Here is a 12810-nt window from a genome sequence, read left to right as displayed (position 1 = left end):
TCACTGCAAAGTGACTGTCCCCACAGAGAGGAGAGCCTGCTTGTGTATGGACTCTCTTGCCTGTTCCTCAGACATGGAGGCTACTGTGTTGGGGATCTTTTGGTGTAGATGCAGAACAGGAAGAAAGTCTGTTACAGGTGTTACACTCTCGTTGTGTTAATACATAATGGGTCCACAGTCGTGGACAGGGGCGGAGCTGAGAGAGATTTGTGTGTTAGGGTCTATTTGTGACCTGGTTGGGGATGGCTTCTCCCATAGGACACTGGAACGTGACACTCCTTCGTCAGATAAAGGCGCTCACTACTAAGCCTGAGGACCTGAGTTTTTAGTGGAGAATCTCCTAAAGGGGTTCAGGGAAAGAGCATGGTGGCTCAGGGACACTGAAAAGTCCTATGGCCACATCATGCCTGGCTTCTCAGATAGCACAGAGCAAGGCTGAGAGGAGTGAGCGAGGGGAGGGAGGGAGTTAAAGGGATGGGACGTGAGTGAGTTGAATAGAGACCTGACTTTTGTATGCAGAGCTTCTCTGTCCTGGATCTGTGGAGTTCTTGGTAGGGGCTATGCAGTGTTTGGGTGCAGCCTGTGCCTGGTAAGGTTCATATTGGGTTCATTTAAGTCATGGGACACTCCTGAAAGCTAGGACATTCCTTCATGAAAAAGTGTCTTGGAGCTTCTTTAACAATGAGCAGTAGATGCTGCAGAGGGAAACTGCCCTCTTGTGGTCTTGAGGACAGGAAGTCAAGATCAGGGAGTCTCAGAGCTGGTTCTATCAGTGGCTGTGAGGGAGACCCTGTCCCAGGCTACCTCCTGCTCCTGGTGGTGGCCAGGCATCCCTGGGATTTTTTGGCTTGTGGAAACATCATGCACAACCCGTGCCTTCATCACCACATGCTGCTGTTCCTTCATGCATATCTGTGTTGATTTACTGTTTTCAGAGACACCAGTCCTGTGGGATCAGGGCCTACCCTGCTCTAGTATGATCTCATCTGAGTTCATAATACCCACTAGGATGCTGTTTGCAGGGTAGGACTTCATCATCCATATGAATGGATACCATTCATCCTAGGACAGCATACATAACTCTCTGCTAGAGCCAAGCAGCACTGTAAGGTGCCTGATGGTCATAGCAGGCTGACCACCTGCTGCCGTTCACAGCTGTCCTGCAAAGTGGGTGTGACCTAGGGAGATGTTTTTAGAGCTTGTTATTAGAAAGGTGTCCTGCCCTACCTGTCTTATTGCTGTGATGGAACACCATTACAGCAGCTTGGAGTGGGGGGGGGGGCAGGTTTATTTCCATAGAACAGTTCACCATCAAATGGTGTGAGAGCAGGAACTCAGGCACGCAGGAACCTGGAAGCAGGAGCTGATGCAGAGGCCATAGAGCTGCTTGCTGGCTTGCTCTCTCTGGCTTGCTCAGCCTTTCTTATAGAACCCAGGACCACCCACCCGGGGATAGCACCACCCACAAAGGGCCAGGCCTTCCTGCATTCATCACTAATTAAGAAAATGCCCTACGAGCTAGCCTACAGCACAGCCATAAGGTAGTGATTGCCTTAAGTGAGGTGTCAAGTTGACAAAACCATCCAGCATGTTGCCTGACCTATTGACTCCTGAAGAAGGCAGAGCCAGACCATGCTGTGGCCATTTCAGCTCTCTGGAGCTTTACTCTTGGGGACTGAGCTGTCCAGGGTGGTGGCACTGACCGGGTCCAGGGCCTGAGTGTGAGCAGCAAGACCTTCCTGGCTAATGTCTGGACAGGCCAAGTCGCCTGCTATTTTCATCTCAGGAGTCAGATCTTTAGCAGTGTGTTTCCTAGGTAGACGGCCGGGCGCCCACTGTGCCCTGACCCATTTCACCACCTCTCTCTTCTTTAAGCCTCTCGCTGCCACCACCATCTCCAGGCCCAAGGGTGCCATCTGCTGCCAGCTGCCTCTTCATTCTCTTCTCGGAACTGAATTTCTATTTATTTGTTTGTTTGTTTATTGAGACTGTGTCTTACTATCTATGCCTAGCCTCAAATGTACCTTTCTCCTAAGCTGGGATTATGGAAATGTACCACAATGAATGCTTCATTTATTCCTCTGACCAGAAAGGAGATGCTTGGTAAAACCTAATCTCTCATCTCTCTGTGTAGGATACTCTAGGGTTCTTTGTTTGTTTGTTTTGTTGTTTGGTTTGGTTTGGTTTTGGTTTTCTGAGACGGGGTTTCTCTGTGTAGCCTCGGCTGTCCTGGCACTTGCTCTTTAGACCAAGTTGGCCTGCATTTACAGAGATCCACCTGCCAGTGCCTCCCGAGTGCTGGGATTAAAGGTGTGCACCACCATTGCCTGACAGCACTCTAGCTTTAAAAACATCTATAGTTGTTTATTACTCTGTGGTTTGGAGGCAGGGGCTTGGATGCATACCACAGCACATCTGTGGAAGCCAGAGGACAATTTGCAGGATTCTCTTCTTCCCTCCTCTATGTGGGGCCCAGGGAGGAGAGACTTGGGTCCTCAGGCTTAGCTGTGAATGCCCTTACCTGCTGAGCCGCCCTAAGGGCATTTTATTTAATAGTATTTCTAGTGTGCTCCTGCCCTGCCTGTTCTGCCCTCCCTGCCTGTTGTCCTCAACGCCTCCGCCTCTCTTCCTTGTCCTGCTTGTTTGTCTTGTTTTACTTCCACTTAATGCAGTTTTGATAAATACATGACATCAGCCCCTTGTGGTTTGAGCTGCACTGTGATACCTCGCTTGTATCCTCAGTCAGCCACCATTAACTTCCTCTCCAGCAAGTTGTCCTCTTCTAAGCTGCATGCTGTCTCCATGTACCTGCCCCAGGCCTTGGCGTCTACCCACACCATCTTCTGTGTCTTTGGATTCGCCAGCATTAGAGCCCTCACATAGTGAAGTCTTCTTGTAAGATTTGTCTTTTGTATCTTCTTCCTTTCATGTATCAGGTTTCAAGGCTCCTTGACAGTGGAGTGTGGCTCAGAGCCTTTCCGTTTTGAAGGCTGGACAATATTTCACTGCCTTGTTTTAATACTCGTCCCCCTTTGTGGGCTTTTGGAGTTGTTTCTACCTCTGGGCGTGTGAAAAATGATGCTCAGAACATCTCTGTCCAAACATATGCTTGAGCCTCTATTTCCAGTTCTTTTGAGTGAGCTGGGCAGAGTGGTATGTGGCTCTAATCCTATCACTTAGGAAACCAAAGCAGGAGAATCATGAGGTTAACCTGGGTTACATAGTGAGACCTTGTATGAAACAATAAAATTAGGCAAGTATGGTGGCCATGATTGTACTCCCAGCACTTGGAAGGTAGAGGCAGAAGGATCAAGAGTTCAAGGCCTTCCTCAGTACAATACCTAATTTGAGGCCAGTGTAGCCTACATGAGGCCCTGTCTCAAAAAAAGATCATTTGAGCCAGGTGTGGTTGTTCCTTTAATCTCAGAATCCAGAAAGCAGAGGCAGGTGTAGCTTTGTGAGTTCGAGCCCAGCTTGGTCTCAGCTGGTGAGGCTATCAACTGCAGCTAGGGAATTTTTTCCTCTTCATCACCAATCGGCCCAGAGTCAACAAGGCCCACATCCTCAGATGTGTGAAGTCAGGGGCTTTCCCTGCAGAGTAAAGGGCTCTGAATTTATTAGATTGAAGGAACCCATTGGCCTCTAGGAAATGGAGCCATCCAGATGTGGGGGCCTGGAGGATCCATCCATCCTAAGGATCATCCTAAGGATCCCAGCAGGATCCCAGCTTCTATGGTTCAGCATGCCCAGCCCTAACTCCAGCTTCCCAGGCTTTCTCTGTGTACCAGTAAGCATTTGCTATGTTAGAGCATGTCAACAGAAGGCTCATCTGTGAGTGTCCCATCCAGTGACAAAGGAACCCATGAGGCTCAAGGACTTCTTCCAGGCCCAGCCCCTCCTTCCTGTATAGCCCTCCATTGTTGGGTGCTGCTGGCATCTCTCCTTTCCCAAATACTTCTGTACCCAGGGTTGTAGCCATGAGCACAGCCCTGAGTTTCCCCCTGCTCACACAGTACATAACGTAAGTCACGCCTGTCATGGGCTGTGCTGGGCCAGCCCAGCCCTGCCTTGGTCGCCCTGGCCGTGGGTGGTCAGTTTGCAGTGGACTTTGCACCCCACCATGGAGGTTTGAACTCCTTCCCAGTCTTCTTCTGGAAAATGGAATGCTGCCACAAAGATCAGTTGTGTCAGCAGACACAGAGACAGAGGGTTCAGGACTATGTTAAAAATGGTTCATTGAGCTGTAGAATTGGGAGTTTATACAGTTTTATTTTAATGGCACCAAAATACTTTTCCAGGGAGTTTGCAGTCATTTACACTCCAACAAGACCCAGTAACATTTTTCACTCCTGTTGGGCGGGCTTTCCTCTAAAGTACACTCACTAGTCAAGTACCCACAAACATGTGGCATAGAAAACAGACCAACAAATAGATCAGTTTCCATCACAAGGAACAGAGAGACAGTAGAGGTCACGAGTTGCTCTCCATCAACTGCCTGTGGAGAATCTGTGCTAGACAGAAAAAGCTCTCCCAGTGGTGACAGTCCTAAGCCCTTGAGTGCTAGAGACATGGGGGCTTGAGTGGCAGACCCAGAGGCTAACAGCTTATAAGCAGGGATCATTGTTCAGGGGTATAGATGCTGCAGGCTTGTGGCCCTAAACACTCTGACTGAAGACTTATTGCAGTGGGTATAACATCAGAAGCCCCACCCCCTTGGCGGCAGTGTAAAGAGGTGGCTAGCTGGTGGCAGAACTACTGAATGCTTGGGTGCTAGTGTGCTCAGCACCACAGGGAGTAACATTACAGCCTTGGGTGATAGACTCTTGGCACTTAGGTTTGGCAGCTCCCTGAAACTTCCAGAAACCAAGGCCTGTAAATTCTCTTCTCTAGTTCTTACCAACCTTCTGCTTTTCATGTGTTTATTTAATGCATGTAAGTGTCTTGCCTACATGTCTGTTTGCACCCTGTATGCATGCCTGGTGCCCGTGGAGGCCACCAAAAGGGGAGTCATATATCTTGGAACTGGAGTTACAGACAGTTGAGGGTTCTGGGAAGGGAACTCCAGTCCTCTGGAAGAGCAGTCATTGCTCCTAACTAGCCTCTTCTGTCTCTTCCTTTGGCCTCAGCTCATGGCCTGTCTTCTCTTGCCTCTTCTCTGCTTTTCCTGTCACTTGTTATCTCAGCTGCCTCAGCTCCGTGGCCAGCCTGCTGGAGGTTTAGCAGCTTTTGCTCCACTTAGTGTTTAGCGCCCTGATGTTTTCAGAGATCTGGCTATGAATCCCCTGTGCACTGTCAGAATGAATTTCTAAAGAACAAATCTAATAAAACTAGCCACTGGAGGGTTGTGGGGGGTGAGGAAGGGACAGGTCATTAGCAGGGGGAGAGTATTTGCACATCCCATTGCGACTATAGCAAAGTGCCACAGTGAGCGGCCTCAGTTGTCAAAAATGTATCCTCTTATAATCTTGGGGCCAGAAATCTAAAATCTGGCAAGGACTGTTCTCCCCCCAGAAGCAGCAGAGAGTCCGTCCTGCCTCTCCCAACTGCAAGGAGCTCCAGGGACCCCTTGGCTTTTGGCTGTACCACTCCAATCCCAGACTCTGGGTACACGGTCCCCTCTTCATCTCGAGTTCCTGTGCCTCCACTGTTGTGTCTTACAAGGACACTTGCGTTTGGATTTAGGACCTTCTGAGCAATCCAGGATACTCTCAGTACCAGACCCTTCACTTGATTACATCGGAAAAGATCTGCTTTCCAATAATGTTCCTCTCACAGACTCAGGGGGTCAGGTGTGCACACATTTCAGGGTCTATGTTTGGTCCCCGCAGATGGCGTGAGAGGTGAAAGGTCTTCATAGAAGTTGGGGGGTTCTGCTAAATAAGGATGCAAGGTAGAGAAGTTCAATCGATCATAAATGCCGCATCAGCCTCCCCCCCGTCCCCCCCCCCCGGGAGGGCGAGTGCAGCAAAGTAGCAATCAAAGGCTAAAGCAAGGCAGGACTGCATCGGGCTCTGTGAAGACGATTGGTTTTTTTAAATGGACTCACTGATGGGAAACGGCATATCCAGACAACACAACTCCTTGGAGGAGAACTTGCAGACAGACTTGCCCTGACCCACTGCCCTCAGGCCTCAGAGGCCCTCTGCTACTTGGTTTTTGTCAACTTGACCCAAACTTAGCCTAGATGTTCCGGAAGAGGAAATCTTGATTGAGAAAACACATCTGTAAACCTGGCCTGTCGGCAAGTATGTGGGGGCATTTTATTAACTAGTAATTGATGTGGAAGGGCCAAGAACACTGAGTGTTGCCAGTCCTGGACAGGTGGGCCTGGATTGTGTAAGAAAGGAGGCTGAGCAGGCTACAGAAAGCAAGCAGTGTTCCTCCATGGTCCCTGATTCAGACCTTGGCGCTAGGTCCTTGCCTTGCATTCCTGTCCTGACTTCCCTCTGTGATGGAGAGACTTGAGAGTTGTAATCTGAAATAAACCCTTTCTTCCCCGAGTTGCTTTTAGTCATGATGTTTATCACAGCCATGGAAACCCTAAGTGACACAGGTCCCTAGTGGTTACCCCTACTCACCCGCCCTGCCTCTCCTCTCTGCATCAGCTCCACGGTTGGTTCCTGCTCCTTAGACAACACCAGGTTGGACATGGCCACTGCAACTATGCCTGTCACCCCCATGGCCACCAGAGAGAAGATCCGGTCCAGGTTCCATGACAGCCATGACCTGATCCACCGCCTGTTTGTCTGCATTTCAGGTGCGTGATCTAGACCTAGGACAGGGAGGACAAGCAGTGTGTGTGCCTCCGGAGAGAAAGAACAATGGGGCTGTGCCAGCTTTCTCTGGCTAAAGTGGAGCCGCAGTGTGGTCTGAAGAACAAGGCTAGGGTGGGGCTAGGTCTGTCCTGGGTGGGGGAAGGGTTTTCTCTAGGGGTGACTGGGAGTGGTGAGCTGGAGTGATGGGCAGGTGAGCAAAACAGCCAGGCCCTGGACACCACCTCGGAGTGGGGTTCACACTGGGATCCATGGCTATGCAGAGTCTGCTTTGTGACCCTGAAGTCAAAAGTCACTCAGTGTAGTATGGGGTACTGGGAGAACGTGGACGTATCTGGATTTCCTTGTTTCTATGATGTCAACCAGTACTGCCAAGGCGCAGTGTTATGGGGGCCTCTGTGAGTATCTCTTGGCAACCACCACAGTTTAGTTGTGGCTCTGAGCCCCGGATAAGTTATATATCAGGGAGCAACAACGGTGGGGTTAGGTAGGAAGCTTTCATCCTTTCCTATCTCTTGATCCCCAAGTTTATACTTATGTCAAGGGAGTCCCCTCCTTGGGGGTTGGCACTTGCTGATCCATGAACGCTGGCTGATCCTACACAGCGAGTGACAGTGTTGTCTCTCAGTGTGGTTGGCTCACCCCAGTCTCCTGTCTTCCTGCCACTTTTCTATCAGGTGTAGCTGACCAGCTACAGACGAACTATGCTAGTGACCTGAGAAGTATTCTCAAAACACTGTTTGAGGTCATGGCCACCAAGCCAGAAACAGATGACAAAGAGAAGCTAAAGAAGGGTGAGTAGACTTGCGGGACAGGCTCTGGGGCTCATGCCAGCCACCATGTATAGAAAACCACACTAAGGCAACCACACATCCCAGTTTGGTTTGCCGAACCAAACATGCCGGGTTGTTGACTTGGGGAGATGAGTATAACCTGGGAAAGTGGCTCTCCATGCCACTTTTCAGCTGGGTCCCTGGCTCTGGTTCTTGCATAGGCCATCCAACATTTTACTTCAGACAGAGGTTGGGAACTTGCTTTCCATCTTCGACTAGAACAGATGACTAGATGAGTTAGTTACCCGTCAAAATATTCAGAGCCCAGCCCAGTGCAAGTAAAAAAGAGGGGAATGGCCCCATCTCTCTAGGAGAGGGCAGCTACACCCACTCTCAGCTGCCTCATATTCATGTACATTCAGCTCATTGAAGGCGCACATTTGCTCTCATATTTACACATACATGTACATGCTTTCACGTGCCTGCATGCCCTAGACACAAACAGGTAAATAGATATGTGGCAAGGAAGGGAGCTTACCCTCTGTCCCTGTAGGGTCCCTGGTAGGAAATCGCCCCTCGACACCGTCTCTGACCCCTGGTGCTAGTCTGAGGTACTTGTCTGGGGAGAGCTATATCTTCACACAGGAGCTTCTGTCTGTGAGGTATCTGGGTGTATGGAATAACCCAGCTAAGACCTGGAAGTCTGGCTTACCAGGGAATATCCTTGTTGGTGAGGAGGGACTTCTGCATTATCCAGCTCTGCCCCCTGGCCAGACTCTGACTGGCAATTCAGGCAGGGCTGCTTCTGGAACCCATGAGTCAAGGTGGAGATGAGGACAGGCACCTTGGCCATCCTCTGGGTAGGGCTCTCAGATGCCAGGCTAAATCCCTGCTTTGGGAATCATGGGCTAGGAAATCTTACCAGTGAGTGCAGGGGAGGGTCCACCACACTATACAAAGAATGAAGTCTTTGATAGGGAGAACCTTGCCAGCATTGGCATCCTACCTACTGAGGTGACTTGTTCTGTGTGCTGAGAGATGATTGGAGGGCCTTGTAGGGAGCTGGAAAATCGGGGGGCACCCAAGTGCTTGCTAAAGATGATCAGTTGCATCTACTGCGTTGCCTACCACACCCCAGTGGTTCCCCTCTCTCTTTCAGTAACTCAGACCCTGCGGAGCGCGGCCTTGGAGGACTGTGCATTGTGCCAGGAGACCGTGTCATCCTCAGAACTGGCAGCCAAGACCCGAGATGGGGACTTTGAAGGTATGTGCGAAGCTGTGGTGTGAAGTTGGCAGGCTGTCTGCTGAGCAGAAGGAGCCACTCTGTGCATTTCGTCTGCACATCCAGGCCATCTGGAGGCACAGCTTCCCACGGGCAAAGGCCACCCACTCTGCCTCCTCCTTAGTACTAGGCATCCACAGCCCCTTTACTGCTGTCAAGCCTTGAGCCTGGCGGTTAGCAGTTCAGTAGGTCCAAGCTTGAGGAAGGGGAGCAAGGACTGACTGTGATTACAAGTGACTGATCTGGCCAATATCCAATCCCCTAGTATGTCACCTGCACTGAAAGAGTCTCACATAGCAGCCTTAGGACACTCTGGGACATTACTGGGGTTTTGAGGGATGCAGAAGCCTTCCTTGTGAGGAAGGAGCTTCAGAGAGATCACACGGAGCCTGTCCAGAGTGGGCTGGAAGCCGGGCCCCTTGGATATCAAAGGAAGGAATCCTGGCCTGTTTGGTAATACTGCGGTGCATCCATGGGAGAGGGCCCAAGGATGGCACAAAAGGGCGCTAGTGAAGTATTGAATGGCTGCTTGGATCATGGAGTCTAGATTAGTGTCTCACTAGACGGCTAGACAGAGTTACCAGAGACAAGGTCTTAGGGCATAATGATTGGTTCTGCTGTACATCCTGAGTCCAGACGACCTGGTCTCAGGTCTGCAACTGGGGTGTGACTCTGTCCACCGGCCTTGTCACTAGACAAGCCTAGAGCGAGACCAGAGGAGTAGGATGAGAGGTGCCTATCCACCAGCCAGGCCTCAACCCCTCCCTACCCCCCCCCCCAGCTCAGACTGTTTTCCATGTCTGCTATTCTGCTGCTCTTGTTGTGACAGACCCCCCTGAGTGGGTGCCAGATGAGGCCTGTGGCTTCTGCACCTCCTGTAAAGCTCCCTTCACCGTCATCCGCAGGAAGCACCACTGTCGCAGCTGTGGTAAGGTAGGTGGGGCCCTGCTGGCCCTCTGCATCTCTGGAGGTATATGGGGACTGTCCCCAAGTACAGCAACAGGGTTTAGAAGTTAGAGCTGATGTCCTGGGAACTCAGTCATGTTTTTGTGGTCCTCGTGTTAGAGCCTGGGTCTAGGTTCTGAGCTCCACTCTGACTCCGTGTCTTAGGCTATTCTTAGGTAGTTCCCAGGCACAATCCTGGCCTCTCCAAGGTGAGACTGGGGATGGGCAGGGCTTTGAGAAGGAGTCTGCAGTAGCTATGGTGAAGGGCCTAGTTACTCTCAAGAAGCCTGCTCTACTGAGCAAGCCCTGCCCAGAGTTTCCTGAAAACTCCAGTTCCACAGACGGCAAAGTATGGGCCAGGCAGACTCCTGCCCATGAGTTTCCTGCCTGTTTTGGGTGGGAGAGCTGTGTGAAGGGGCTGACAGAGGCCCTGTCTGCTCACCGCCCTCTATCCCTCCTTGGCTTCCAGATCTTCTGTTCCCGCTGCTCATCCCACTCGGCGCCACTTCCGCGCTATGGACAGGTGAAGCCCGTCCGTGTGTGCACACACTGCTACATGTTCCACGTCACACCCTTCTACAGTGACAAGACGGGCATGTGATGCTGTGCCTGGCATGTCCCAGCTGAGCAGGCTGTCCAGAGTCCTATCCAGGGTCTCCGGGAAGGAGGTGCTGTGCCTGCTGTGTGCCCTGTCCAGGCTGTGCTGCGGGAGGGCCTCACTGCATCTCATCATGCCACAGCTGCTGCAGGCCTGCCCAGGTTCCAGAAGGTCCAGAGAGAGAGTCTCTGTCTACTGCTCTCCTTGGCCTCTCCACTGTGGAGACACCAGTCCTGGCATGGGCTAACGAGAGGTCAGCTTTACTCAGAGGAGGGACCCAGGGATACCCAGTTGCTGCTTCCAGGTCTAGTTACCTGGTTCGGCAGGGTTGAACTTTCTTCTCTTGCCCATCTATGGCACTTTGCTCCAGCTGTGCATAGCAAGGCAGGAGAGGGCCAGTTCTGTGTGTTCTCTTCTGTAGACAAGAATCTGGAAGCAGAAGCCAGGGGGTGTTGGGCCTCAACATCATAGCAGTTTTCCCGGCCTGTTCACCATATTCCTCATCCCCTAGGGCCCACACCCGCCTCAACAATATACATCTCATTTCCTTTTGAAGGGGGAATGTAGGAAGCAGACACAGTGGTCTCCAGGGGGAGTAAGCATGCTCTTGGCATCTATGCCATTGCCACTTGCTGGTGGAGCAGGGGCTGACCACTCACTGATTCCATAGGCTGGGCTCTCCGGTGTTTGGCCTGGACCCATCAGGCAGCTTAGCTACCATTCCCTTCTTCCACTGCACTCGCTGGGACTCTAACCCACCTCCTCAGACCTCAGTGCGGCCTGGACAGGCTGAGACGCACAGACACCTCCTCAGGCTTCAATCTCAGGCTTCACGTTGCAATGATGATTTACAGCTTTATTTTTAGAGAGATGACACACCTACTGCTTCTTTTATAGGATGAAATCCAACCGCTGCTCAGCAGTGGAATATACATGCACAAAAATGGCTTCTGTGTGGGGGTGGGGGGAGAGTATATAACAGAGGGAATATTATGTATTGAGATTATTTTTATTTTCTAAATGCTGTAATTCAAAACCATTTCCATAAATCTATTTAAGGATTGCACACGCTCTGGCGTCTTCTATGAACACCGAGTCCTTGACTTTGTTGTGTAGGTGATGGTGTTGGTGCTGATGTGGCTTTTCTTCTGGAAGACTGGGGCATCTGTGCCTTAGAGATCGTTGAACAGCAGAACTTGTCCTCCTGTCAACACTCAGGAGGGGTTGGCTATTCGCAGCCCCTGTAAGCCTATCCTCCATCTTGGAATGATGTCTGGCTCCCTCGCTGCTGTTAGATGCCTGGCTCCCATCTGTTGCCCGCTCTGCAACTAAGACATCTGGCCTGTGCTAGGGGGAGGGGCTCAGCAGGTGCCTCTGGCCACTCCACACTGGTGGCAATGGGTAGAGAAGAGAGACTGTGACAGATAGCAATGACTATCATACCTTTTTTGGGTTGGTGTTTTAAAGTGAGGTTCCCTCTGAGTGGAACAAGCCCAGGGAGTATTAGAAAGGAGAGCCCAGCTAGGCTGGTGCCCAGCTAGGTTGGTGACTCTCACTTCCCAAGGTTGAACTCCATCATTCTGCCAACCTGGGCAGGATGCAGAAAACTTACTTTTCCCTAACTCATCTCCATCCTGTGTCTGTGTCACTAGCTAGACAGCTGTACCACAGTGACCTTATAAGCTTTGGAAGAAGGCTTTCTGCTGCTACTGACCAGGAAGCTGGGCCCTGCAAGAGTCCACATGGAGTATACCATAGTGTTCACCTCTGTCTTTACAGGCATTTATTTTCCAGACATGAAATGTGGTGTCCTTCTCTTCTGCTGTGTCAGAGGGAGAAAGGAGTGAAAGTCAGAACAATGTGTGTGGGGGGGGGCACTTTCCCCATGTGATCTGCTCATGAATAGCCTTCTGAGGCAGCTTTGACCTACCTTTGTGAGTTGGGTAAGGGGCACTGCTCCATGAACTGCTCTTTTGTAAGGCCTGGGGCCATAGATGCCTTTCAGTAAAGATGATCAACTGTCCCATTCATCTATGATGAAGGAATTTTGGCTCTTCCATGATAAACTTTGATATCTGGTCACTCTACTCTTCTGTGGCGCTATCCTAACACCAAGAGCCATGCCAGGATTAAGACACTTCAAGAAAGCTCTAGAAGCCAGGCAATGGTGGTAGTATGTGCCTTTAATCCAGAGGTAGGAGGATCACTGTGAATTCTAGGCCAACTTGGTCTACAGAGCAAGTTCCAGAATAGAATAGTCAGGGCTACACATCAAAACACTGTCTCGAAAACAACAACAAGAACAACACACACACAAAGAAGAAGGCTCTAGAAGCCACATCTATAGTTATGGTTTGTATCTAGGAAATCTAGAGACACGGAGCATACTCAGAGATCTAGGTATGGAATCAGCTCTCTTGAGCTAGCCTCAGGACCTCC

At 50.8% G+C, this 12810-nt stretch overlaps 1 protein-coding gene across 1 annotated transcript in view; it reads left to right on the top strand.

Annotated features, from left to right (window-relative positions):
- Positions 1–11335, top strand: part of Zfyve28 (zinc finger FYVE-type containing 28) — an 86861-nt gene extending 75526 nt beyond the window's left edge. The window contains exons 10-14 of the mRNA XM_029545305.1: positions 6606–6757; positions 7451–7567; positions 8706–8810; positions 9658–9761; positions 10243–11335. Of these exons, the coding sequence (XP_029401165.1) occupies positions 6606–6757; positions 7451–7567; positions 8706–8810; positions 9658–9761; positions 10243–10374 (610 nt within the window). The 3' untranslated portion in view covers positions 10375–11335. The remainder of the gene's footprint in view (positions 1–6605; positions 6758–7450; positions 7568–8705; positions 8811–9657; positions 9762–10242) is intronic.
- The last annotated feature ends 1475 nt before the right edge of the window (positions 11336–12810 follow it).

Source organism: Mus pahari, chromosome 13 (genome assembly GCF_900095145.1).
Source record: "Mus pahari chromosome 13, PAHARI_EIJ_v1.1, whole genome shotgun sequence".
Lineage (NCBI taxonomy): Eukaryota > Metazoa > Chordata > Mammalia > Rodentia > Muridae > Mus > Mus pahari.
The sequence above is the reverse complement of the archived record's forward strand: the minus strand, read 5'-3'. Positions and strand labels throughout refer to the sequence as shown.